This window comes from Vicugna pacos, chromosome 15 (assembly GCF_048564905.1).
Source record: "Vicugna pacos chromosome 15, VicPac4, whole genome shotgun sequence".
In the NCBI taxonomy this organism is placed as follows: domain Eukaryota; kingdom Metazoa; phylum Chordata; class Mammalia; order Artiodactyla; family Camelidae; genus Vicugna; species Vicugna pacos.
Genome location: NC_133001.1, coordinates 31,042,641 through 31,070,413, shown reverse-complemented (window position 1 = coordinate 31,070,413; position 27,773 = coordinate 31,042,641). Strand labels below are relative to the sequence as shown.

At 48.7% G+C, this 27,773-nt stretch overlaps 1 protein-coding gene, 1 long non-coding RNA gene and 1 other non-coding gene across 6 annotated transcripts in view; 2 read left to right on the top strand and 1 right to left on the bottom strand.

Annotated features, from left to right (window-relative positions):
• Nucleotides 1-671: 671 nt before the first annotated feature.
• On the bottom strand, nt 672-22,656 carry HAAO (3-hydroxyanthranilate 3,4-dioxygenase). Of its 4 annotated transcripts, none has more exons than XM_072937811.1 (10): nt 22,535-22,656; nt 8,895-8,973; nt 7,044-7,127; nt 6,736-6,842; nt 4,182-4,271; nt 3,802-3,845; nt 3,371-3,516; nt 1,509-1,577; nt 1,236-1,318; nt 672-1,130 (listed from the first exon to the last, which is right to left on the bottom strand). In XM_072937811.1, the coding sequence occupies exons 2-10, from the start codon at nt 8,949-8,951 to the stop codon at nt 1,052-1,054; spliced, it is 759 nt and encodes a 252-aa protein (XP_072793912.1). In that variant the 5' UTR covers nt 8,952-8,973; nt 22,535-22,656; the 3' UTR covers nt 672-1,051. The 4 variants fall into 4 exon arrangements, with proteins under 4 accessions (XP_072793912.1, XP_072793911.1, XP_006211515.1 ...); XM_072937810.1 differs by lacking the exon at nt 22,535-22,656 and adding an exon at nt 11,064-11,333; XM_006211453.4 differs by lacking the exon at nt 22,535-22,656 and adding an exon at nt 10,996-11,146.
• Nucleotides 21,738-27,773, top strand: part of LOC116283524 (uncharacterized) — a 191,029-nt gene continuing 184,993 nt past the window's right edge. The window contains exons 1-2 of the long non-coding RNA XR_012059078.1: nt 21,738-22,218; nt 23,361-23,483. This is a non-coding gene — a long non-coding RNA (uncharacterized lncRNA). The remainder of the gene's footprint in view (nt 22,219-23,360; nt 23,484-27,773) is intronic.
• TRNAI-UAU (transfer RNA isoleucine (anticodon UAU)) lies at nt 22,228-22,320 on the top strand. The gene is given in 2 exon segments: nt 22,228-22,265; nt 22,285-22,320. It is a non-coding gene; the product is annotated as a tRNA-Ile (tRNA).

Here is a 27,773-nt window from a genome sequence, read left to right as displayed (position 1 = left end):
GCAGGAGAGGAAATCCCTCAGGGGTAGAGAGGTAGGTGGGTGAGGGTTCCGACATCCCTCAGGGCTGGAAGCCCGTTCAGCAAGGTCAGGGCCTCCTTTAGTCAGAGGAGGGGATCAAAGCAGTGAGCTGCCAGGCTGGGGTGGGGAAGGCAGGGTTCAGACTCAAGTTTTCTGGAGGAAGCTTTGATTCTACCCAGGGACCTGTTTAACCCAGATCAGCTTCAGTTCCCTCCCCAGGCAGCCCCTCACCAACTTCTCACTGAAGTCCCAGGAAACAGCCCAGATCTCCCACTGCAGGTTCCACGTTTCATCTCTACCCACTGCTGCGCCCAGAGCTCCCAGCACCCCTGGACCCCACGGGGGCCTGTGCATAGCAGGGGGTGCAGGGGGATGAGGCCAGACACCTCTCCCCCTGCCGCCAAGCTCCCATACAGCTTCACAGCCCTGTGCAGGCTCATCAAGATCTTCAGGTATTAACCGTAGTTCTCTCTGGGGGCGGGGGGCGGTTGTGTTTTTACGTATTTCTGTGTTTTCTACAATTAGCACAGGTCACTTCTGTTATTGGGGAGAAAAACCTCAACAGATGCTATTTTTTAAAGTTATGTAAAAAGAATAGGTGAGAAAGAGGCAGATAACAGACCCTTCACACATCCATGGCCACCTGGTGCCCCAGACACTGCCACACAGTCACGGGAGCTCGCGGTGCCTGCCATCCCCCATGGCCTGTGTGAGTGCAGACAAGCAGGCGCTCATCCACCAGGAAGCCTTTATTGAGGGCCTTCTTGGCGGCAGGGACAGAGGGCTGGAGAGGCAGCCTGGCTGAACTGTACAGAGGGCTGTTAGGAGAGAAGGGGAGTTACTGTCCCCAGCAACCTGGCATCCTGGCCGAGAGGACAGGAGATGGATGGGTGGCACTGATGTTCAGGGCCCAGCCCAGGGCACGCTGAGTCACTTGGCAGCAGTACACATAGAAGCAATGAGGTGGGGGGGAGTTATTTGGCAGGGGTGGTGCTCAGGCCAGGGTGGCTGCTCTGGGCTCACAGCAAGAGGGTCACCCTAGGGGCTTCTTGCGGGCGGGGTCCTGGGTCACAGAGAGTGCTGCGGAGCCTCGCCCTCGCTCCCAGGAGTACCTGTGGAGACACCAGTGGGCAGGGGTCAGACAAGGTTGGGCCCCGAGGATCCCAGGGAAAGGAGGGCAGTCCCAGTGTTGGGGGTCAGTCCTCCCAGGGACTCACGCAGTCCCGGCTGGCACCAGGAAGCTGTCATCAGCGTTCAGGCTCAGGCGCTTTCCTTCCATCATCAACACCGAGGAGCCCTCCTAGGAAAGAGGAGTAGGAGAAGGGAATGGAGGCTGTTGGCCACCACACCTGTGTTAGCATCCCTGAATCTGCCTCAGGAAGGAAGCCCTGGGAGCCGGTCCAGGCTGGGGGCGTCTAAGACCCAGTAACAGCCTGGTCTCCAAGGGCTGGCAGGAGGCTGGGCCACCCTCTCCCAGGGACCCCACTTGCCAGCTGCCACAGCCATATGTCCACGTCCTGTCTCGAGCCTTTGCTGCTGCCTTGTCCGTGGACGGTCACCTGGTTGTAAGTGACACAGACCGTTCTGGTGTGCCCTGCCCCACACAGGACCAGGCCTTGAACCTGCCCCCAGACACCAGGCCTGTGCGGGGCAGGGGTGGGGCCCACAACACAGCTTCATTTCCATGTGCAGAGCAGAGACCAGGAATTGGGGAGGAAGGCTGCTCAGGCCACAGGCCTCCCTGCCCACCTGCTGTCGGGATCACACGTGCCTGTCCTTCACACACACGTGCATATCTGCTCCCTCTGACACATGACACAACTACTGCTGACTCATATGGATGCCCGCCTGCCAGGGACACACTAGGGACACACGCACACATGTATACAGGCACGGTGCAAACCCATGTACCACACACACATGAACGCCCCAAAGGATACCTGTCTCCCTTCCTCCATAAGATGTTAGGAGTCTGGCCTAAGGAGGAGGAAGGAGATGGGAGGGGATGAGCGGGAGTGAGAGGGAGGCTGAGCTGCTCCTATCTGCATCAGCCTGGAAGCCCACAGCTACTGTGCAGGCCACCCTCCCACAGGCCCAGAGTGGGACCCAGTATATATTTGCTGGAGTAAACGGAAGCAGGGAGGAGGAAGGGTGTGAAAGAGGTGGAAGGCAGGGCCGCGGGGCGGGAGGCGCTTGGTGGTGTGTGCACCGGCTCCCACAGCCCTGTATAAGCTCAGAGGCTTGTTGGCCAGGCCTCTTAGGGCACGTCTGCATCCAGTGAGCATCCCTCCATAGGGTTGTCTAATTCAAACTGCAAGGGATGTGGCAAATTGCAAAGCACAAGTGAACATGAGCCTCCTAGCAGGTCTCGTTGCCACACTTGCCCACCTGACCTGGTCCTCATGTAGCCTACAGTGATCTTTTTGAAACACCACTCTACCCTGGTCACACACCTGCTTCAACGTTTGGGTGAAGCTCTCCTGTCTCCAGGATAGGTCCTTGCACCTTGCCCAGCCCAGGAGGGCTGCGAACACCTGGGCACTGCCTGCTACTCTGGCCATCTAGCAATTGTGCCTGCTGCCCCCACCCCTTGCCCTGGTCCCCCAACCTCAGCTATCTGCAATATCAGTCAGTTTCAAGCCTCCAGACCTTTGCTCATGCTTCTTTCACCTGGAATGCTCTCTCCATCTCTCTTTCTTCCTTTTGCAAACTCCTATATTAGCTTTAAAGCTCAGCCTATACATCACCTCTGCCAGGAAGTCTTCCCTGACTTCCCTCACAGCTGGGTTCCTTCTTTATCCTCCTATGGCTTCCCGTAGCGTCTCTAGCAAAGAATGTGTCACATGCTTGTGGCAATTGTTGATTAACTTGTCCAATTGCCAGACAATACTTTGATCTATCTTATTTTTCCTACCAAAACCTGAAACATAACAGGCCATCAATAAATGTTGAATGAAAGGAGGCCAGCTTTGTTGGGCTCTCTCACTGTGCAACTCTTCACCCAATCCTCACCCCCAAGTATCTCTCTCCCTTCTGGCTCCTAAGGCTATGATTGGCCAAAGGCCCAGGAATTCCTGGCAGGGGGTTGACACTAGACTCTCAGAAACCTGTTGTGGATGGGGGCAACCCCTTACTCTGAAAGCAAAGGAGGATTGCTGGGGACCAGGTAGCTTCCACGGGCTTCCACTCACAGCAAAGCCATCATTCTCTGAGTCAGGGAGGAAAAAGGAAAGTCTATGATCGTGTCTGCAACCTCCAAAACTGGCAAGTGAGTGTGTGTGTTCATGTGTGACTAGTTCCCATCTCCCAGGGCTGCTGGGTGGGTGCCCTGGGTGGCCCAGGGCTGCATTACCTGGGTCTCATAGGTGTCCCCAAACAGGCTGAGCGGTGTGCCTGCCTGCAGCTCCTTGCGGTGGCCATCCAGCCAGGCCTCCAGGGACATGGGCTCCATGATGGACCGTGTACTCAGGGGGAATGGTGGTTCCTTGAGCAGCTGGTCTGCACCCACAGCACAGCTGTGGTCAGTGTCCTCTGGCCTCACCTGAACAGCCCCAGCAGACCCAGTTCCCAGTGGTCCCAGCTCCTAGTCGCTGGAATGGGCTCTGGATCCAGCTCAAGGACCAAGCAGCCATGTGGGGGTACTATTTGGTGCCATTTTCTTGTGCCTTGAGTACTGGACAGAGTACTCAAAAGGAGACTCCCTGGTACCCAGGGCCAAGAGCCATCCTTCTATGGGAAGGGAGGGAGGGAGGGAGGGAGAAAGGTGGTTCCCAGTGGCCTCACCAGGCTTGGGCTTCCCTGTTCTGTGCTGCTCAGAGCTGAAGAACCTACAGGAAGAAATGGGCAGGGGGAGTGGCTAGTGAGACACAGGAACACACACACTCACACTCATACACTCAAGGGCACAGGAGCCCACATATGCTCGTGGGGCCCTCACACAACTTGTTGTATATCTGCCATCCTTTCCCTCCCCTCCCCAGGTTGCTTTCCAGCCCGGGGTCCTCCCACCCCGGGAGAGGCAGACTTTCTCCCTAAATTCTGGGCGTGGTGGCTCCGGGCTGGCCAGTGCTGCCGAGGAGCACTGCTGGGATGGGTCTGCTCTCCCCGCCAGAGCGCAGGGCTCCTCAAGAGAGCCAGGGGCAGGGGCAGGGCTGGGGGCTCACTCCTGGATGATGGGGGCCAACTGTGTGCCAAGGTCCTCGCAGTAAAACCACTTTTCAAACAGGACGTCCGTGGTGTCCCCCACGTAGTACCTGCCAGAACAAAGGACAGCACGCGGCTCACCACCTGGATGGCCTCCGGGCAGCCTCTCTCAGGCCTGGCTCTGCTAGTGGACGCCTGCGCCCCCACCCCAGCCCTGCACAGCTGACTGCCAGCTTCGTCCTGTTGGCGCCACCTAGTGGCCAATGCATGCTCACCCCCACCCACGCCTGGCTCTCCCAGGAACACCTGTGTGGCCCCAAAGTGGGAGGGCTATTATCAGCCCCATTCTCATAGCTCCTCCTAGTTCCCAAACCTGACCATTTACAAAGAAAACAGAAGTAACTCTGAAGCTCAGAGAGAATCTGGGCAACGCGGCAGGGATTACACAGCCTGTAAGTGGCACAAGCAGGGCAGACCCGAGACAGTCTTAGAAGCATAGGGAACATCAGTGACAAGTGTTTTTCCAAAAACTGAGGAAGCTGAGGCTGACTAGGACCCGTGGCTGGATCTCCACCTGCCTGCTGGTATTCTAGGTTGGAGCACATGGAACCTTAAGGAACCAATATGCAGAAGATGCCCCCCAGATGATGGGGTTCTTCTCCCCTTGGGGTCATGGATGCCTTTGAGAACTAGAGCAAAGCACTGGGCCTCTTCTCTGGAGGAAGGTCCACATGCATGCCCACATAGCCTCCAGCAGACTCCCTGAAGTCCACCCGGGCCCCCAGCCCCCAGCTCTGCTGGTCTGAGGAGTGTTGGGCAGACACAGGCCTCAGCCTCAGGGCCCTATGCGTGCAGCACATCTACTGACCAAATGCCTAAACCCCAGGCTCAGCTCCCAGGGCCAACACAGCTCTGTTCTTCAGCTCCTCCCGAAAAAGAGAAGTGGTCCTGCATATGGGAGGTGGTTTACAGACACACAGTGCATCCACCCCACCTAACACCCTGAGTTCCAACCTGGGATGGAGCTGGCCACCAGAAAGCCTCATAACCAGACCTCGATGTCCTCCAGGAATTGCCTTCAGAGTGGCATTTTCACATTAAGCCTCTGGCTTTTATTAAAGGTCAAAAGCAGCAGATGAAATCTGTTACTGAATTTGCTGTAAAAATGTTACTGAAGACGCTGTCCTCTCCATCACTAAAAACTCCTCATATAAAGCCCCGTGTGAAAAATTGCCTTTCAAATTTAAGGCCAGGCATCTATTCCTGTAACAGACTGTTCTGCAGTAAATTACTGTGCAGTTATTAATATTGTGTTTTTTGAAAAGCGTGTAATAGTATGAGAAATACTCCTGAGTTTCTTTTAACGTACAAAAAGCAAAACTCAAACCCATGCTTACAGTAAGACCGCAATGTTGTAAGGTTGCAGATAAGCACAGAAAGAAGACGAGATGGAAATTTAAGTGCTTTGTTGGATTTAATTGGTGGGATGACTTTTGTTTTTCTCTTTATTTTTGTTAATTTTGTTTAATTGAGATATCATTTGCATACTATAAAATTTACTCTTTTCTTGACAGGTAATTTTGTTTAGTTTGCTTTCTTGTACTTTTCCAGACTTCAGGATTAAATGGGTGTGACTTTGGTAATTAGAAAAAAGGGGAAGCATTAAAAAAATTGTCCATTAAAACAAAAGATTAGGGGCAAAGTATCCTGATTTCAGTAGCCTGTTGGGAAATTTTTATTTTCTCAGTTAAAAAAATACAAAATATAGCTTAGCTTTTAGAAAAAATTCTGTGTCTCCCAGAACCAAAGGCTGAGTCCTCCTTTCGGAGGAATAATAATCGGGTGACTGACTGGAACGAGATGGGAACTCAGCTAGAGAAACTCAGCAGCCATCTCTGCACCTGCGTTCATCCCCTCCTTGGTGCTGACTCACGCTCCCATCTAGGCTGTCCCGGCCCTAATGTCATTTTTCTCAATAATGCCAGCTCGGCTGCTTTCTTTCAGCTCGGGTCCAGTTTCTTCATCTGTAAAGTACAGATGATAACAGTACCTACCCAATATGATCATTGTGAGGATTAAACGAATAAATACACATAAAGCGATTGCCCGGTGCGCAGCACGTTGCAAATGTTATACAAACGTTAGCGCTGGTTGTGGAATGAGCTGGGGTAGAGGAACAAGGATAGGCGTGCACTGGCCGGGGCCAGAGGCTGGGAGAAGCAGCGGTGTTCCAGGCTGCCCTGGGCCAGGTGGGTCTGACGTTGGCATCCTCCCCGCCTTTCCCCAGCAGATCTCAGTGCAGACAGCACAGGTTCTGGTCTCAGCCAGAAGGTGTCTGGCTGAATGGGCTTCCAGGCAGGTCACAGAGAACATCCCCCCCACCTACCTTCATCATGAAACCCATCCTAGCACCTACCCCAACCTCTCCCCCTCAGCCAGCAAACACAGGCTCTCCATTGCCACCGAACCCACTCCATGGCCAGGAAGTGCTTCCTTGGGTCTACCCTAGGATCCTTTCCTCTGCTGCTTGCCACCCCCATCTCCGCCCCAAATGCCCAGACCAGGCCCATTTACCTGAGCCCATCTAGTTCTGTTTTCAGCCGCCTCCGCTCAATCACCAGCCCCATGGTGTTGGCAAACCGCTGTGGAGAGTGGGGGACCCCAGCAGGCAGGAGGAAGATCTGCAGCGGTGGGGACAAGGTGCCAGCAAGGCTGCAGTCCCCCACAGAGACCTCAGTGCCGCAGTGTCCTGGCCTCGCCAGCCGACCCGCAGTCCAGCCCAGCCCTCCCCCTACACCAGGAGAAGGCTAAGAGGAAGAGACCTCCACCAGAGCCAGGATGAGTGGACACGAGGGGGTTCCTGTGCTGGGGCTCAGCCTCACCTCTCCCTGCCGAATGACCACATCCCGGTGTTTCCCTCGCTCCAGGACTCGGAGAAGCATGTCACCCTCCAGCTGGTAAAACACCTGTGAGACAGGACAGCAGATGGGCTCGGACCCTCCCCACTTCCCCTTCCAGGTACTTGGCCTGGGTTCTGTCCAGAAAACCTGAGAAACTTCCTGAGGGCCTCAGAGTTTATAAGCAGCAACCTCAATCCTGCCCTGAGGTACCAGTCTCCCTGACACACACCACAGATAAAAGTGCTGGGGACATATAAGGATCATACCTGGACACTAAAGTGACAACCAAAGTACCTAGGACCCAACAGTTGGTGTCTGGCTTGGGGGCAGGGGGCTGGCTGGGATGCTCCCTGGACAATTCAAGGACCCATCAGCCATGTAGGAGAATCACCCGTTTACTGTGTCCCAGGGCCTGGGCAAGTGCTTTCCCATACAGACAGATCTTCTTGTATTGTGCCTTGCTTCGGTGTGCTTCCCAGCTAGTGTGTTTTTTTTTATAAATTAAAGGTTGTGGCAACCCTGCATCAAGCAAATCTATTTGGTGCCATTTTTCCAACAGTATTATTTCCAAATTAAGGTATGTGCATTGCTCCAAAAATATTATTAGCCCCGTTCTGCAGAAAAGGAAGAAAGAAAACTGAGGCTCAGAGAGTAATGCAGCTTGCCCAAGGTCACACAGTCAGTCCTGGAGCAGCAGTGTGGGCCTGAGTCTGCATGTAGCCCTGGAGCCTGGGCTGGCTCCTCTGACCGCAGCGATGCCAGGCACGGTGCGGGCAGTGCTGGGCCAAATCCCTCTGGGAGCCAGTGGGCCATGTACATGGTGGACTTGATGCTGGAAGCGGGGTCGGGGGGTGAATTGGGGGGTGCTGTGGGGGCTGGGAGCACTCGCCGCCTGCTATCTCCCAGGTTGGGGAGGGGGGCTGCAGGGCTCCTACTGTGTTTTTCCTATTTCATCCTAAGTCCCTAATTAATGTGTTTACTGAGATCACCCATGGAGCTGGGAGGAGGAGGAGGCAGACACATTCCCTCTCTACCAGTCACACACTGGGTGTTAAAAGCTCCAGCCAAATAGTTGAGGGGGTGTTATTAATAATAATTATTATTATTATTGTGTAAGGAGTTAGAGGAGATAGTAGATGCTGTGACAAGAACCTCTAAGCGAAATCAATCTGAGCTCAGGGAAACTAGAGAAACTTGGCTTTACCATCTGCCACGGAAGGCAAACTGACAACCCCCCCTCGCCCCCCGCCGCAAAGGGCAATTTGAGGAAGGGCAGGAAGAGTCTTCATAGCTCGCGGCCCTGTAGGGTGGGTAGTCTGAGGGGTTTCTCGGGATGCAGGACCGTCATGGCTGGAATCAAGAAAGTCCAGGGCAAACCAGGTCAGCTGGCCACCTTACAGCACGACCTAGAACTAAAACTAGGCTCCCGGGACCAGGGCAGAGCACCCAAGTCCCTCTCAACATTTGGGTCTCATTTTGGAGGTTGATCTCACATATTCAGGTTTGGGGGCAAGGGGACCAGGGCACCACCCCCAGAGCATGGACAGTCCTGTGTCCAGAAGATTATGCCCCAAAACTAGAACCTCCCACACGCACAGAGGCTGGGCTCTTTTCCCCGCTTCCCCAGCAGATTCCTTTGACGATGGAGTTGTCAAGGGTGTCACTGGGTGCCCACAACTTCCAGGCAGCAGTTTCGCCCTGTGGTTTCAGTTGTGCCCCCTTCACCCATCAGCCATCTGACTGCCCCCTTCTCCTGTCCACAGGCTCTGGCCCTGTCATAGGAAGTGTCCCCTCCCATGGGCTGGGTCAGGGGAGGGGACAGGGCAGGCTTACCTCCTCACCCTCCTCGATGTGGTAGTCCTTCCTGGTATTGGGGCCCCCCACAAACATGATTTTGAGCTGCTTCTGGTGCCTGCAATGGATGAGGGGGGAGAAGTCAGGAACCAGCTCGTGGGAGAAGATAGGAGGGCTATAGGGGCCCATGGGGGAGCTAGAGGGAGCCTGGGCACACCTCGGGGAGGTAACAGGGCTGTTTCTGCATCACTGCCCCTGTCAGTCTCCATGTTCATCCCAGTGTGCCCATGTGCATCCAAGAGTCTGTGTGTGTGTGTGACTGTAGGTGTGCCTGTGTTCTTCCTCTGCTCAAAGCCCTCCAAGCAGCTTCCCATGTCCGCCCCAGCCAACGTTCACATGTTGAAGTCCAAACCCCAGTCCCTCAGAATGTGACCTAATTTGGCACTAGGGTCGTTGCAGATGTAATTAGTTAAGCTGTGATGAGGCTGTACTGGAGTAGTAGTCATAAGGTAATATGACTGGTGTCCTTACTAAAAGGGGAGATTGAGACACAGACACACTCACAAGGAGACACCCATGTGAAGATAAAGGCAGAGGTCAAGGTGATGCAGCAGAAGCCAAGCAATGCAGAGATTGCAGCCAAACCCCCAGGAGCTGGGAGAGGCCTGGAGCAGCCTAGTGCTGTCAGGTCTGCCTGCCTGCCTCACCCCTTGTTTATTATATGTATTGGCTGCCTCCTCTCATCGGAATGTCAGCTCCACCAGGAAGGGACTTCTGTCAGTTTCCTGTGTATCTTCAGTGTCCAGAACAGTGCCTGGCATCTAGTAGGTGCTCAGTGAGCATCTGCTGAGTGAGTAAAGGGAAGGCCTGCATTTTGTTATTATTAATATTGGGGCAGTGCTGGAGGGCAGGGTGGGGGCCTGAAGGCAGGGGGAGTAAGTACCCATTGTGACAAGGGTGGAACCAGAGCAGTGGCCATGGACCTGGAGAGGAGCAGATGGAAGTGAGACACCATTAGGGGGAGAAAGTGGAGGGTGGAGGATGAGACTGTGGACGGGGATGAAGTGGAGGAAAGGGTTGAGGGTGACGACAGTGATAGAAGAGACCAGGTTTTGGGGGAGATGCTGAACGTCAGCTGTGGCAGTGCTGTGCAGTGAGAAGAGTGTGGACTTTGGAGTCAAACTCTTGCATATGCTTGGGTCTGGACCCTGTCCCGAACTAGCTCTGTTGACACTGGGAAAGTTATTTATTAAAAATCCTACCTCATGGGGCTACTGGGACAATTAAAGGAGATGATGGGAAGACACTTGGTGGTCTCTGGCTGGTCAAGGTGTGAATGATTGTAGCTGAGTGGTTTGAGAAGCCGCCCTGTTGGAGATGCTCTGCAGACACAGCAAACATGGGGCTGTGAGCCCGGAGCTGGGGAGCACAGGCGGTCCGGCCACCCAGTCGAATGTGGGGGAAGGAGGTGAAAGGGCCAGAGGGGATGGCCTGAGAGGTCTGCTGTGGTTGGACCAGGGTCAGCCCTGTTGGGTGCTGTGGGCAGAGGTGGCTAGGGAGGGCCTTGTAGGAGAGTGTGTGTGTGTGTGTGTGTGTGTGGGTGTGTGGGTGTGTGGGTGGGGGCACAGCTTCAAAGGGAGGACCTGGGAAGACAAATCATGATCCTCCCATGGGAGCGGATCCTCTGATTTCACCCTCTGCCTGCAGCTTCCCAGATAGAGTTGGGGTGTATGATCAGGCTGTCCCCAGACCTCAGTTCTGCAATTTGTAGGTATCAACCCCACCCCCACAAGTTTCTGAGAGTTAATAGGGGTTGGAGAGCTGTTTCTCAGCCCTGGAGAGGAGGCTGCGACCTGCCATTTGCATCTCTCCTAGTCTCATTCACCTAGCCACCCTCAAACGCCAAGGACACAATCTCCACTCAGTCATCAGAAAGAGGAACAGAAAGAGGGTGGTGAAACCCGGAACAGCCCGTCCCCACCCTCCTCTGAACACCATGAGGATGACATTCCCCCTTTCTGCAAGTTCTAGGTGCAGGAATTTGGAGCTGGAGCTTGAAGGGTGAAAGGTGAGGGGTGCAGATGGAAGAAGACGAGGTGAGGACAGAGGGCACGAGGAGGGGGGCGTGCGTGGGACTCACAGGAGCTTGTTGCAGACCGGGGGCAGGAAAGAGGCCCGGTTCTCCTCCACCCAAGCCTTCACTCTCACCGGATGCTCCATCGCTGCCCGGGAGCCGAGCTCTGGAGCTGTGTCCTCTGCGCCGTCGGAGCGGCGCGACCCGGCCCAGCCGCCTATTGGCCGCCGGGTAAATCAGCAACTGGGGTCAAAGGGCGGGGCAATACCCCCGGCCGCGCGGCAGCCCCTCGCGGACTTCGGTCCGGAGCCATCCCCCTCTCCGCGGCGCCCGAGTGGGGCGGCGGTTCCGAGCGCAAGGCACGGGATCGAGAACCTTCCTGGCCCCTTGTCCCACTTTCCGCCTGGGCCCCAGGAAGACTCCAAAGAAATCCTGTAAGGGGGAGAAGGGGGTTTGGAAACCCGAGCGCCTGAGCACAGGGGTGCTGGCAGTAGATTGAAGCCTTAGTTTCCTCGTCTGACAACTGGGAGTGTCTACACAGCCTTCTCAGGGTTACACAGCGGCCGCCAGAGGCCCCCGCTGACGTTAGTGCCCTCTCCTCTCACGAAGGCAGAGCGCAGGCTATCATCCCCAGATCTGTTGGGTGCCGCTCGCTCGGCTCTGCCTGTGGCCGGCTCGGGAGACGACCGGAGGAGCGGCGGTGGGCGCAGTGCCGGGGGCCCCGGGCGCACGACAGGGACCGCCTGCCTGGCCCGGGCGGCACCGGCCCCTCGCCTACGTCCGCAGGCGGCAGGCGGAGCACCGACGAGGTGCCCGGCACTGTTCTGGGCTCCTTCCATGCTTTAGGGGCATACTCAAGTCACACGACAATTTATGAAGAGTTTTACAGATGAAGAACAGGGCATTAAGACCTCAGGAAGCTAGGGTCTGGGGTGGGGAGGGCGGACAGACCTGGGCTAATGATTCCAGCCAAGAGTTAGAGGCTCCAAGCCGGGATCCTCGGGGGCGCGGGGAGACCCGGCGCCTGGGTGTGTGGCTGCGGAGGAGGGGAAGGTCCATCGGAAACCCGCTTTCCTCTTTCTTCCCGACTTAGAATTCTTAGGAAAACTGTGTGTGTGTTGGAGGAGGGCGGGTGAGGAGGTGGTAGGTTGGGGAGAAGGAACATAGCCCGGGCTCTGACACCAGAATTCAGACTGTAGAGTTTAAGAAATTTGAAATTCCTCCAACTCCTGCCCCCCAGCACATCTTGCCCCTTCCCTGTTGCCTGGGGTGGGCGGGTTTTCTTGGCACCCTCAGACGCAGGGGCTCCCTTTGCAAATAAAACCCACTCAGACAGGAAACAAGATTCCCGCCCTTCTCCGCTGGGACACTCCCGTTTCCTCTCCATGCATCCCCACCCCTTTTCCCATTTTCTTCCTCCTTTTTCCTTTTATTTATTTAAAACCTTTTTTTCCTCTCTGAACGTTTCTTTCTAGAATCTCGCTTAGCACCAAAATAACTCAAACTATATTCTTAATCTTTCTCATCTGCAAGTAATCAGAGGAGATGTAAACAGCGACACATGAAACACCAAGGATCTATGATGTGTGAGGTTTGCTTTGGATGTTTGTTAAATGGATGGATGGATGAGTGGGTGGTAAAGGCATGAATGAATTCACACTAAAAGAAAAAAAAAACACGATTTCAGCCCAACAGATGTTCTGACACTAGTTCAAAGAAATGAATGTTAGTTATACTGCATTCTAATCTACTGAGGCAAATAACATGAATAAGTGAGGCCACAAGTGATTGGGGTCTTAACAGTCCAGGTAAACCCTAAATACAGGCTAAGTAATCTGCTGCATAGTCACTATCAAATATGCTGTTTAGCTTGTTCTGCGTAGATAAAACACCATGTCTATTCGATTGGCAAGCCTCCTGGCTTGGGTGTTGGGCACCATTTGATGCTAATGTCCAGAAAGTCGACAATTCAAATGTTACTGGTGTGTCCTGGCATTGTTTAGTCACAGCCACCCGGGGTTCCTTCTAGTTTCTGGACCTTACAGCTCACAGCAGCCAGCTCTCCCCCTCTGCACCAGCAGCTCATTGGCACCAGAGTCACAAGCAGTCTCTGCCCCAGGACCAGGGTTCACCAGAGCCTGTCGTGCGTGCTGGTGCCTGGCTCTGTTCTCCCCTGCATGGCGGTTTCCTGCCCAGATCCCTGAAACCAGTAGATGCGTCTAGGCTTTGCTGAGCCTGGCTGCTGGTTACAGTCTGATCCCTTCAGTCTCTTGATGGACAGAACTAGTTTCTTCAGTTGCTCCCTTCCCCAGCCCACCTTGGTCTGTCACAGTCTCCCTGTCTCTTACCACTTTCCCACCCTTTCATATAATTCAGCAAATGTTTAAGAACAAATATGAATAAAAGGGCTTGATAATAAACTGTATTGGTTATTTGGAAATCTAGGTTCTGGCCCTGCTATCTCTTTAACTTGAATTATTTACAAGTCTGTTTTAAATTTTCTAGACATATGGTTGGTTTGAGGTTTTTTGCTTGGCTATCATTCTGTTTTGTTTTTTGTGTCTGATTTTACTGAACTGTGATGAGTGAAGATGGTCAGTGTATTATTTTGGGGTGGGGGGATGTATTAAGATTTCCTTTACAGCTTAGTCTAGGGTCAATTTTTGTGAATGTGTATTCTCTGTTTAGAATGTAATTTCTATTAGTTTCTCCTGTTGTGTTACACAAATTATTTATTTCCCAGTTTATCAGGATGCTCATGGGCACAAATAACAGAGACCCTAGTTAAACAGTAGCTTAACCAATAGAAGGTTAGACTATGTAACTGGATACCCAGAGGGCGAATGAGCCTGTAACCTAGTGGTGTCATCACAGACTCTGGTTCTTTCCATTCCTCAGATCTGCTATCTGCAGCAACCTCTTCATCCCAGGGCTGGTTCCCTGAGGGGTCAAGGGAGGGTTAGGGTCTAAGACTGGGGCATTAAATAATAAAAGGGGTTGGCCCTCCAAGGTACTGCCTCTCTAATGTGATCGAAATTGAGTGTTGGCCCTTGGATGGAGCCTGCAACCACAGCTAAGACCCTACTGGAAAGGGCAGGGCAGGGCAGGGCAGTGGAGGGAAAGCCCTCCATCTGCACCAGGGTCACTGTCAGCTTTTCAGGGTTCTCTGCAATACAGCAGGAAGTTTCTGTCTCCCTGTTACCTCACAGGAGGACAGTCCTCAGGGAGACATTCACAGACTAGTTCTGCTTAGAGCTTTCAGCTTGGCTTATATATCTGCTACATTTCCCTTTTTTCTGGCTCCAGAGCTAATGGGCTCTCCCCTGCTCCCCTCCTCCCTCCTTCCTCCCATGCAGACAATATTCTGCAGCTCGCTGGTCCTCTCCCCTCTTTGCCAGGGGCCACTGACTGCTACCTCCCTTCAAATCACTCTGTGTTAGACACTCCTCACTGCTCCTCCCACCCCACCTCCTGTGGCATCCCCCTCATTCTTTCTGGCATGGATCTTATATGCCTTGGGCGGTCGGTAGTGGACATATATGAGCTCTTACGAGTCCAGGGCACTTCTGGACTCGTGGTGGACAGTGGCTGAGCTGGGCATTTCTTGTAGCCCAGGTATCACAGAGGAATTCACATCTGCTACCTATAGATGAGGAAATGGAGAAATATCAGCCACTCCTACAACTTAAAAAAATGATTAAAACCCCAAAAAACAAAACAAACTGAAAAAAACCAACAAAATGATGGGCAAAAGATTTGAACAAACATTTCACAAAGATTTACAAATAGCCAATAAGCACATCAAAAAATGCTCAGTGCCATTAGTCATCAGGGGAACACATTACATCTACAATGAGGTACTATTACACACCCAGTAGAATGGCTAAAATTAAAAAGACTGCCAACACCAAATGTTGACAAGGATATAGAGCAACTGAAATGCTCAGCATTGCTGGTGGGAGTACAACATGGCACAACTACTTTGAAAATAAGGGTCTGGTAGTTTCTTGTAAAACTAAACATAGAACTTCATCAAAATTAAAAACTTTTGTGTTATCAAAGGACACTATCAACAGAGTGAAAAGGCAACCCACAAAATGGGAGAGAATATTTATACATAATATATCTAGTAATGGATTAATATTCAGAATACATAAAGAACTCATAAAACTCAACAATAAAAAAACCCAAACAACTTAATTAAAAAATGGGTGAAGGATTTGAATAGAAATTCCTCCAAAGAAGATACATAAATGGTCAACAAGCACATGGAAAGATGCTCAACATCACTAATTATTAAGGAAATGCAAATCAAAACCACAATGAGATACTACTTCACACTCATTAGGATGAATATTACCATAAACAAACAAACAACCCAAACAAACAGAAAATTAGTGTTGGTAAAGAAGAATCCTTGTGCGTAACTGGTGGGAATGTAAAATGGCGCAGCTATTGTGAAACACAGTATGGTGGTTCCTCAAAAAGTTAAACAATTACCATATGATCCAGCAATTCCACTTTTGGGTATACACCCAAAAGAAGAGAAAGCAGGAACTTGAACAGGTATTTGTGTACCCATCTTCATAGCAACATTATTCACAATAACCAAAAGGTGAAAGCAACCTAAATGTCTATTGACTGATAAATGGATAAACAAGGTGTGGTACACATACAATAGAAAACGAATGAAAATTTGATATATGCTGTAACATGGTTAAACTTTGAAAACATTATGGCTAATTGAAATAAGCCAGATATAAAAGAATAAATGCTGTATGATTCTACTTATATGAGGTACCTAGAACAGTCCAAATTATAGAGACAGAAAGCATAGTGGTTATTAGGGGCTGAGGGAAGCGGTATGGAGAGTTATGGTTTAATGGGTACAGATTTTCAGTTTGGGATGATAAAGTTCTCGAGATGGATAGTGGTGATAGTTGCACAACAATGTAAATGTACTTAATGCTAGTGAATTGTACACTTAAAATGGTTAAAATGGTAAACTTTATGTTATGTATATTTTACTACAATTTAAAAATGCTTTGGGGGCAGTGAAGGTACAGCTCAGTGGTAGAGCATGTTCTTAGCATGCTTGAAGTCCTGGGTTCAATTTCCCAGTACCTCCATAAAAAAAAGGCTTAAAAAAAACTATATATAAACCTACATTATGACCCAGCAATTCTACTCCTGTATTTACTGAAAATAAATGAAAACAAAAGGACTTGTACAAGAGTGCTCTTAGCTGCTTTGTTTGCAATAGCTTCAAACAGGAAATAACCCAGGATGTCCATTAATAGGAGAATGGCTAACCAGCTGTGATGTGTATGTGTAAAGCAGTATTATTGAAGCCACTCAGTCAGTTGTTGGACAGAGATAGGAACAAAGGTTGTTTTATTCCAGTTCTTTATCTTTCTTCAACCCCACAGGGTGAGCTTTCCTACTCATCCCCAATTTTTTACATAAGGACAGCCCTGGGTTTTACTGAAACCTCAGAGTTCCACAGCTGCCTCTGCTAAGACTCTTCCTCCTCTCAAAGGGAAGACCCCATCACCACCTGTGCTTAGTCCCTAAGACCTGCCATCCTGCACCTGGTCCAGTAGTCTGGGGTCAGCTGTTGCCAGAACTGACAGAGGGACTAGCCCATCTTCTCAGCAGGAGGGCTTTGGGCATTTATTTGGATGCCCCAGCATACCTGGATCCCAGTTTTCATCTCTCTAGTGGCCCTAGTTCTATCTGGTCTTTCCCATATTTCAAGTTAGAACTCTTTGGCCATCATCACAGGGGGTCTCTGTGAGCCCTGATTAGTGTCTCTGTTAAGGGTGACCCCTGAGAGGCACAGTTCTCATGGGTCTCCTTCTCTGTGGAGTGTTGAGAGCAGGGACTCTTAAGTCACATAATCTGTATTTGAATCCTGGCTCTACCACTTACTTGGGTAACCTCACTGTGCCTCAGTTTCCTCATCTGTGAAAGAAAAGAATACTACTGCTTACTACATATGGTTGGCATGAGCATTAAATTAGTTAATAGGGTGTAAAGTTCTTAGAACACTGTGTGACACACAGTAAACTCTATGTAAGTGCGTTATTTTTACCCACTGACCACCACCATGTTCTCCCTATTCTTTGAAAGATTTTGTTCTCATATGACAAGTGAAAGAAAGAATTGGGATCCAGCCAAGGTCCAGTCAGGAGGCAGAAAGCACACCAGTAATCTGAACAGGGAAGATTCAGTTTAAAGAACTGTTAACTAGCAAACGGGGATTAACTACCAAGAGGGGTAAACGGAATTCTAAAGGATACAGAAATAACGGATAAAAGGAGCAGCCACTACCTCCAGAGATGACACAGAAAACCCACAGAAGGATAAACTTGGAAAAGGCCCTTCCTCCTCGCCAAAGCTGAGACTCAGAACTCACTGGTGGGGGCGTGGAGGGAGCCCACTGCACGGCAGAGAAGTTTGCTGAGCTGCTGCAGGCTGGGGTTGGCAAGCAGGAAACTGTGTGCTGGGTGATGGCAAAATCTGACTGGAAGCCGCCCACTGGCAGCTGTGGTGTAGGAGCCGGAAAAAAAGCGCTGAGATGAGGAAGAGACGGCCCTTCAGGCTTCCTCTGGCACCTTCCACAGACAAGGCCCGACTGTGGCGCTGGCTGCAGGGTCACAGAGCAGGGTGGAGACGGGTGTTTGTGGAGCAGAGAAGCACTAAGTTAACAACTGGCACACACCCCATCTACGTTCTCATAATTAAACAAAATGTAGCAGGACTCTTTCCTGTTTGTGTTTTATGTATTTATAGTGGTATGAAGAGGGCTATGGTTAGGGCAGCCCTGGGCTCCTGGATGTCTGCGACAGTCACAGTCATGCTTATCCACCCAGGATTATTAATGACGCCCCCTTTCGCTCTCAGAAATGCCCGTTTGGAGGATGGAGTATGTGGTCACACTAACTCCTGATGTATCATTTTCTTTCAAACTACTCCCACCGATAGTAGCTAGAAACACAATAAACACACACACACAATTCTGCTTGAAGAGCTACCAAGCAGCCCAGGTGCCGAGGGGCCACGATTCAGGGAGAAGAGAAGTGCACCCAGATGAGCGCGGCAGCCTGAGCGGCAATCCTCCTTGACGCATTGGTGGGTTTGTAGGTGGAAGAAACGAAGTGGCAGAGAAGCCGAGCAGAAAGCACTAGTTCTCAAGAGTAATACATGGTTTTAAAAATGGACATCTCAGTCTGTCTAAAAGAGTTCTTTTAATAGGTATAAAATAAAAAGTCTGATACGAAAGCACAGTATCCGAGTTAAAATGGCAGCATCTTTTCTTTCTTAATGCTGCATAATATAATGGTTCATTTATAGGTTAGGGCACCTTCGATTTGATGAAATATGGTATATTTGTTCACAGGTGTAAGTGTCTCAATAAAAGTGGAACTGCTGGGTCAAAGGACATATATTTGATAGATTCTGCTAAACTATCTTCAAAAAAACCTGAACAAAACAATATTGAACAGTGTCCATTTCCCCACACGATTTCCAACATTGGGTGTTACCAATCTTTAAAATTTTTTTTTCCTCTGACAGGCTCTCACTATGCCTACATTTCAGCTTCAGCCATGAGTGAAGGTAATGTGTGCTTCCCCAAATTATCATCATGCTCCACTCACGTGCAATGGCTTCAAATCTGCATCACACTTTAGACCCACACCTCTTCCTCCTCCTAAGGGAAAGTAAAGGGTCATTTCTCCACATGATGCTGGTGAGGCTCTTGGACTATTAGGACAGGAAGGGATCTTAGATGCCGCCAAATCCCAGGGGTTCTGAAAGACATTCAAGATGGTCCTTGCTGTTACAGGTGGCAGGGCATCTTTTCAATTTCTACTTAGATAAATAATAATTAAAATAATTCTTCAGACACCTTCTTGCCCCATGAACATGGTATGAATTCAGGAGCCTCTGAATGCCTGTTGAACAGCACCTGCAGCACCAGAAGTGTGTGTGTAACTCAGCTGCTCAGGTGGGTCCAAAGTGGGTTTTGACTCCTCTACAGCAACTTGTTAGTCATATTCTGCTTCATGTATAGCCATAATGGAATGCTGGCTGAAAATATAAAATATGAAAAGTTTGCTGAAATGAAGACCATAAGATGAAAATTCTACAAATCTGGCTCAAGATGATCTTCATTCACTAGACATGCAAATTGCATTTGGCTGATCAAAATGTTTATCTTGTATGTCAGGAAAAAACCAAAACCAGAAAATATAGTGATAATTATGTCCAATTCGGCCTTCATTATTAGGAATTAAGACTAGCCAAACCCACTTCATGATATTTGCAGAATGGTGCTTGGATATAGCAGCCAGAACCCTTCTGTTTTATATCATCATTTAGACACAAAAACATGAAAGTAATAAAAATAAACCCCTTTTTAAAGTGCAAGAAGCATAAATTCTAAACATTCATTTAGGAAAGCAGTTTTTGTCTATTTTTGATGCTACAATGAGTCATTAAATTTCATACATTTTAATATACATTTGTCCTAAGACCAAATATGATATATTCTTTTAAAAGTTATTTGTTAACAAAGCATACTTTTCCATTACATAATTAAAGTAAATTAAACATTTTGCATAGCATGGTGAATGGGAAAAGATTGAGACTAGTCTTACTAGATTATGGGTATTACTCAAGATTATTTTAACATTGTACACATCCCTAAAATAAGTTTCATTTTAAAAATCACTACTTTATTACGCATCACACAAATTATCAAATAATTAAATCATCTCAAAGTGTTGGCAAGGGTCCACATGACAAAAAGAATTCTCCAGTCAAGGTAGGCTAGAAAGTTCTTATCTGGTCTAGATCCATCAGTTTATAAATGAGAAAACTGAGACCATGAAAGGGTAGGAGACTTCCTTAAGGTCACACAGCCAGGGAGGGCCACAATTCAGGCTCTTAGTTCATTGCTCTTTAGGGTCAGTATGTATAAGGTTAAGTGATTTGAAGGTCTCAGGACACTTCTTTTTGCTGAAAAATCTGTCTGGTAGCAGGGGTTCTGACACTCTCCTTCTGGGTTCAGCATTCCTCTCTCCTTCCTCCTTTAGAGCCCCGGTCTCCTTGGGGACTAAGCTATTTTAATTCCCAAAGGTTGTATCACGGGCTGCCTTCCCCTCCCATGCAGCCGTGGATCAGTCAATATCTGTTGAACCATTGAAGGAGTAGGTCCATCAAAGGGGGAGTGAGAATGGAAGCCAGACCACCAGGGCCATCTTTGCTCATGGTTCATCAGATGGATTTCACCTGGGGGACTCAGGAGGGAGAAAGAGCAGACACTGTAAATGCTACTGGATTTGAGAAGACACTGTGTATGAGCCCGCAACTTTCTTCTTTTCTTAGGAAATTAACTCCTTTCAATTGAGGGGGGGAAATTATTCCCACCTGAGGGCAAATCATGCATTTACCTTTACTGCCTGTTCCATCTTTTGGGAGGGACTTATTTCAAAGCTTCACTCTCTGCTGCCCTTGATTTACTGTAGACTTGCCTACGCATGCTCCCAGGAGTCCTAATCCTGGCATGTTTTACACAGCTCTGCATCCCACCACCTGCCTGGTGCTTGCCTGATGGGATCTTGCAGGCATGCTGATCATCTCCTTTCTGAGCTCTTGCTCTGCATATGCATCCCTCAAAGTTTACAAAACCATCTGGAGAGACTCAACTACCTCCTCTCTCTGGGTATGTAACCCAGTCTGCACATGGCATTGAACTTCCTGAAAACACCACCTTCGGGAGGCCCCTGCCTTACACAGAACCTGTGCCTGTCTTCTCATCATCTGCCTGATCACTCTACTCTCTTCTGCTCCAATTTCAAGGTTTTCTACAATCCTACTGCTCGACACTTATCACCCTAACACAACCTGTTACTGTGGGCAAGTCACAATCAAGGCGATTATACATGATCTTTTTTCTGCCCCCATCACTTACTCATGCTGGATCCCCCAATCTATTGCCATAGTGTCCTACTGTTTGCCCTTCTGGCTTTCCCAGGAAAGCAGAGGTCACTAAATAGGGTGTCCAACATGCCAACAGAGGCCCAGGAGACAATCGAATGAGAAGACCCCTGAGGAAGAGAGAGGGGGTGGAGCTAGCTGAAGATACCCTTCCAGAGGGATGCAGGTTTCCAGCGGAGTTATCAATTAGAGACAGTAGGCACAGTTTCTAGAGCCCTCAAAAATGTTTACATTAAAAAAACTGGAATTAGAAGAAAAAAATAGAATGAATGTAACAATAAATCTTTGTTTTGCAGTAGCAAAATATAATTAAAAAAATTTTTTTTGGATGGAGGAAGGGCCCACGAAAACAAAAGTGCGTGCCTAGGGCACAGGACAGTCAAAATTCAGCCGTGGGTACAGTGGTTCCACTTTCTGGACATCGAGTTATTTGTATGAGACCTCTTGATTCTAAATATTAGGAATTCGCTTTAAAATTAAAACATATATGTTGTGGCCCAACGAAACACGTGGAGCTTAGCCTTCTGTCTGTTGAAGGCCAGAATGCCCATGGCTTGGCACGATTTCGGGGACACTTCTTCAGCCTGGGTGCCCGCGCACCCCGCTCGGGATGGAAGACGGGGCAGCAGAAAGCCTTCGGGGCACGACGAGGGTCTGAGGGTTAAATCCCCGCCCAGTCGGGTGGTGGAAGCTCGATCGCCACCTCCGCCCAGGCGCTCCCAGGGTGCCCTGCGGGAAAGCGCGGGCTTCGCTCACTCAGGGGTTTTCCCGCTCGCGCCGACTAGTCAGGAGGCGCGGGCGCGGCCGTGGGGGTGGGGTCCTCCCGCTCACTGGTCACCAGGGGGCAGGGCGGCCGCCGGGGGCATCTGCGGCCCCGGGGCCGGGGCCGCCCCGCTCGGCCCCACCCCTCGCAACAAGGCCCGCCCGCCGGCCGCAGCCCAGCTCCTGCGCTAGTCCTGGTCCTCGCGGGGCCCGCTCCCGGGAGGCGAAGCTCCACGGAGGACGCGGAGGTGGTTTCAGGCCGCAGCGCCGGGGGCTCCTCTGCCCGCGCTGCTCGGGGAGACGGGTTGCTCTCTCTTCAAGTTCTAGCCTATCCGTCCCTCCATCTTGGAGAGAGACCCTCGCAGCCTTCCCGCGTTCACTCCGCCGGGGGCCGCTGGAGCGGAAGCTGCGGGGTCTCGGGGCCCGGCTCTTTCCCGCCGAGCCGCGAGCCGCGGGTGCGCATGCTCCGCAGAGGCCCGCACAGGCCCTGAGTGAACCCTGATAGAGCCATCGCGAGGCGGGGTAAGCGGAGCTCCAGTGGCGCAATCGGTTAGCGCGCGGTACTTATACAGCAGTACATGCAGAGCAATGCCGAGGTTGTGAGTTCGAGCCTCACCTGGAGCATGACCCTTTTGGGTACCCGCACGCCCTTTTTATTTAATTGCCCTAGGGAATGAGTCAGTCCCTGTTTAGCCTTCTCAGTTCCTGTTTCTGACCGCTCTGCGTGCACGTCCTGCACCGCCTCAGGCAGGAAGCCGCTCGCATTGACGCCTGTTACTCGCTTTCCAAGCTACTTGTTTCCCGCGCACCATCCAGCCTTTCGAACCCGGACTTTTACCTGTTGCTACCTCTTCCTAGAGCATTTCCTTTAACAGCACCCGGTCCCGGGTCATGGTACCGGGGATGCGGACGGGAGGTCCCAGGACGAGGTCAGGTTCCGGGCCGCTGCTCCTCACCCAGGGCCGGGTGCGGCGCGGTGCGCGCTGCGTGGTGGTGCCGGAGCCCGGCGGCCACTCCTGAGAGTTGGGGCCTGAGGCCCAGAGCAGGGCCTCCCCTTCCTTTTAACTACTAACTAGTCATGCCCCCCCACCCCCGTAGAGCCCCTTAATTGCGGGTCTTTCTCCCCCACCCAGGCCTCCAGGCCTCCCTGGGCGGATTTGCAGAGATCGGGAGAAGGGCCCGGGAGTTTCCCCGCCCCCACCTGGGCCCCTTCTCCCCGGTGTCGGTCCGGAGTAGTGGAATTCGCGGGCGGACCAGAGAACAGACGTTTTCTGGGATGTCCGAGCCCCGGGTGCCCTTTCATGCCTGCCACACAGCCCTGGTTCAGAAGCCCTGCAGGGGAGCGGGAAATCTGCCAGCTGGTTTTTGAAGTGTCCCAGCACGCGAACACGCCGCGGAGGCACGGGGCCGCTTTGCCAAGGGGTAGGGGGGTGCCCCATGGCCCCAGGACGTGGCGCGAAGTAGGGAACGAGTTTAGTTGGGGGTGAGAGGCCTCCCGGACGTGTTCTCCCGGAAGAGTGGTTTCAGCTGTTGTCATGGACGTGCTAGTAGTAACTCCTGGGATGGAAATTCTGCCAGGAATGGTGAGAAGAAAGACCTAGAAAGCTCAGAGGAAGTGGGTGGAGGGTGAAGCTCTTGTCTGTCTCCTCGGCTTCTAACCCCAGCCCCAGATTCGGATGAGGAGCCCCACGCCAACTGAAATGGGAGGCAGTCCGCCCGCCTCATGTAACCTGGCTGCCCGTTCTCGCTGGACCAGGGCCTTTCACTCACAAGCTCCTCAGCAGATGGTGAGTGCTCCTCTTTAGAAATCTAGCCAGATTGGAAACAAATATCTATACAAAAAATTTGCTTAATTAAAAAAAAAAACACCCAGCTTTATCAAGATAATAACTCATATACTCTACAATTCACCCATTTAAAGTGTACAATTCAATGGATTTTAGTATATTCACAGATATGTGCGACCATCACCACAGTCAATTTTAGAACATTTTCTTCAGCTCAGTAGGAAACCCTGTATCCTTTAGCTATCACCCCATCCCATTGCTAAATAACCGCTAATCCACTTTCTGTCTCTACATTTCCAAGGTCTGGACTTTCATGTGAATGGAATCATAATACGTGGTCTTTTGTGACTGGCTTCTTTCAGTTAGCCTAATGTTTTCAAGATTCATCCACGTCCTACTCAGTATCAATACTTCATATCTGTTTATGGCTGAATAATATTCCATTTTATGGATTCTGTCCATTTTTGAACAATGGAGAAAAGATTGGCATTTTAAAAAATGCCAAAAACTGCTATTTATAAGGGGATTAATTAATTTTAATGATGGAAAGCATTTTCATAAGACCTATGTTAATTTTTTAAAGCTTCACTGTAACTAGTGTTAACAGTTTAGTAGAGTTGCCAAATGTTAGTAAAATTGCATATTTTTTAAAGGAAATTTCTTTTAAAATGTACAAAGCATAAAAACAATCACACTTGCCAAGTGCATTCTTTCAACCTTCAGAGTTTACTCACTGCAAGAACTGGTCAGCTTCTTCTGAGAGCTGAGCAGTTTCCCTACGTAGACAGAAATAACTGAATGAAAGATCATTTTGCCCAACCTCCTATTCATGTTGGAAACCCTTCTTCCAAACCCTAGCTCCTATTTGAAAACTTCTAGTATTAAAATGTCGTTTCTTCACAAGGCAATGCATTCCATTTTCTGTCAGCTCTCATGGTTTGAACATTCTTCCTCTTAAGTATTGTTCTATCCCTATTGGTTATTGCTGGAATGGTGGTGGTTTTGGGAACTGTTTTACTGGTGAGATGGTGAAGTGAGAAGGAAGGAAGCTCAATTAGTTGCCCTTGCTGATTAATCTAGAAATCCCCAAATGGGTGGTTCGTAGTGGATTACAAACAAACATACAGACCACTGGCAGATTGGTAAGCCAAAATCTTGATGTGATATTGATTGGATTTTTAAAGGTCATGGTAGGTAATAAAGATCAGATCAGAAAATTATGGGAAACTGCTATAAAAACTATAAAGTACTACATGTACAGGTGTAAGGAGGTGGCATTCTTATCACCACAAAACTAGTGGATTAGGCCTGTACACAATGTATGGTGGCTTCAAGGAGGAAGATGGGTAAACACGAGGTTGATGAGCTCGGAAGGTAGGTTGAAGTTATAGCTGAACAGCTGTTGGTGTCTAACAGGAGAGATGCCTCACCCACTCCATTGAAATCCATTGAACTTATACACAGGTTGGCATTAGCTTTGTAGATGGCTTGTATGAAGACAGGCTTATTAAAATTGCAAGATACAAAGCTGGAAGGGAGTGCAAATTCAGTAGAATTTGGTGGTAGAGCCAATCCAGAGACAAATGGTAAGATGCAATTTGATAGAGATAATTGGAACCTGTGTTCAGTGCAGAGTTCAATGTGGGGAATGCCTGACGTGACAGCTGTTTGCATGTAAAGGATCTGGGGATTTCAGATGTGTGCAGCCTCAGCTGTCCCGGCCGTGTGACCCAACTGCTAAGAATGTCAAGCAATTATTAACGCATTACTGTATAATGCATTACATGGTGTGTGTCAGAGACCACAAAACGGCAGCCTGTGGAACAAATCTAGCTTCCAGACAGGTTTTGTTTGGCTTTCTAGTACTGACTTGCAAAATATTTAAACATTTTTTTAATCATTTGCCTACATCTTGGTAGATTTTACTGAAATGCCTAGAGTTCAAGTTTCTAATGAAGAATCAAAAGACTTGGCCATCTGGGGCCCTCATTCCCAAATTCCCATTGGCTGCTCCCTTTGGATGGGCATGTGATCTTCCATTTGCCATGGTCCTCCATTAATCCCCGACACAGAGGTGGGTACCAGCTGTTTTCTTAACCCCTGACTCATTGCTCTCATTTGTGACCTACAGACACTAAGTGTGTGGAATACTCCTGTTGAACTCTCAATAGGTCAGAACACAGCCTGAGGGCTGTGACCTATATGAACACAGCCCATTTAAAATTCAACAAAACAGAACCCGAGTTTTTTATTATGGAGAATTTCAAGCATACCCCAAGTAGAGAAAACAGTATATTTAACCCCTGTGAATCCGTCCATCACTACTTTCAAGAATTGTCAAGTTTATTTCATCTGTCTCGTTCCCACAACATTCTCCCCTAGGCTAGCACTGTCACTGGAATATTTTAAAGGAAATCCCAGATATAGTTTAATTTAACTTACAAATACCTCAGTATGTATACCCATCGGATGACCACTTTTTAGAAGAGCATAACTACAGTGTCATTATTACACCTAACAAGATGAATCATTGTGCCTCTGCATCGTCTAACACATAGTCTCTGTTCAAATTTCCACACTTACCTCTGAGAGATATTTTTACACTTGGTTTGTTTGAATCAAGAACCAAACAAGGTCCACACATTGCTTTTGATCAATATATCTTTTGAATCTCTTTTCATTTATACCAGTTCACATATATTTGAATACTACTCTCTCTCCACTCCCTTTTATGATATTTATTTGCTAATCTGTAGAATTTCTCATAGAATTTGATGAGTTGCATCCTCAGAGCATCCTTTAACAATTCTTCAATCCCCTCCTGACAGTTAGATTTAGAAGCTTGATAATATTAAGAATCAAAAAAATTTTTTTGCAAAAATATATTCTAGGGGGTACTGTGAACTGTTGCAGCACAAGGGAAAGTACATAATGTCTGGTTGTTCCACTTTTACTGGTGTTAATTTTATTGGTGATTTCAGATGTGGTCAGCATGAAGCCATCCATTATAAAATGCCGCATCATTCTCTAACCTAATGGTTTTAGCAGCTGTTGATGTTCTTTGTCTAGATTTGTTATTTTATTTAGGATTACCCAATAGTGGGTTTTTAAATTCTGTAATTCCTTCTGTATTTGACTATGATTCTTAAAAAAACCCTCCTTTTCCCCATCGACTGGTTTTCCTAAAGCACAATTCACATAGAAAAGACTAAATAATATTGCTTGACCCTTTTCCTTTTACTGCTAATCTTTAGAATAATGAGTTGAGGCTGTAGCAATTCCCAAAGGTGACCAATTTGTTTTTTACTTTAAAGCTTTTTTTGAGGTATAGTTGACATGCAATGAACTGCATTAATGATGTTAAGTAGCTTTTTTAGTGCTTGTTAGATGTTCATATATCTCTTTAGTGAATTACCCGTTCAGATCTTTCGCCTATTTTTTTATTGGGTTGTTTGTCTTTTTAGGATTGAGTTGTAAGAGTTTTTGTATATTCTAGATATAATTACTTTGTTGGATATGTTTTATAAATAATTCCTCCCAGTTAAGTGGCTTGAGTTTTCATTTTCTTAATGGTGTCTTTTGATAAGCAAATTTTTATTTAAAATTTTGATAAAGTTCAGTTTATCCATTTTTTTCTATTATGGATGGTACTTTTGGTGTTATGTAAAAGAAATCTTTGCCTAACCCGAAGTCATCAAGAATTTACTTTATGTTTTAGTTCTTATTTAGGAGTTAATTTTTGCATTTGTTGAAATGATTAAATCCTTTGAATCCTTTCCTGATTGAATTGCCTTGACACCTTGTCAAAAAGGAGTTGATGATAGATGTGTTGGTCTTTTGCTGGAATCTCATTCTGTTCATTCTGCATGTCAGTGTAGTGTTATCCAAAAACACCACACTGTGCTGATTACTATAATTATATAAATATATAAATGTATATATGTGAATATATATATTTCCATGTTAACTTTAGAGTCAGCTTGCCAATTTCTATGGAAGCATCTTGGAATTTTGACAAGAATCTGTTGAATTTATTGATCAATTTGAGAAGAATTGCCTCCTTAACAATATTAAGTCTTCTGATTGCATAAACAAGGTACATAGCTCCACTTACTTAGGCCTTTAATTTCTTTAAGCAATGTTTTGTAGTTTTCAGTGTATAACTCTTATATTATTTCTTCCTTAAATATTTGGTAGAATTCACTAGTGAAACACTGGGCCTGCTGTTTTCTTTGTGAGAAGGGTTGTGTTGTGTTTTTGTTTTTGTTTTTATAAATTCAATTTCATTAA

Bases quoted from the DNA above. Each gene is read 5' to 3' on its own strand.
- HAAO (XM_006211453.4), bottom strand. From the start codon at position 11,075: ATGGAGCATCCGGTGAGAGTGAAGGCTTGGGTGGAGGAGAACCGGGCC. The intron at 8,974-10,995 runs GTGAGTCCCACG...CATCCATTGCAG, and splicing joins CCGGTCTGCAACAAGCTCCT to GCACCAGAAGCAGCTCAAAA. The intron at 3,846-4,181 runs GTGAGCCCCCAG...TTCTTCCTGTAG, and splicing joins TTGGCCCCCATCATCCAGGA to GTTCTTCAGCTCTGAGCAGC.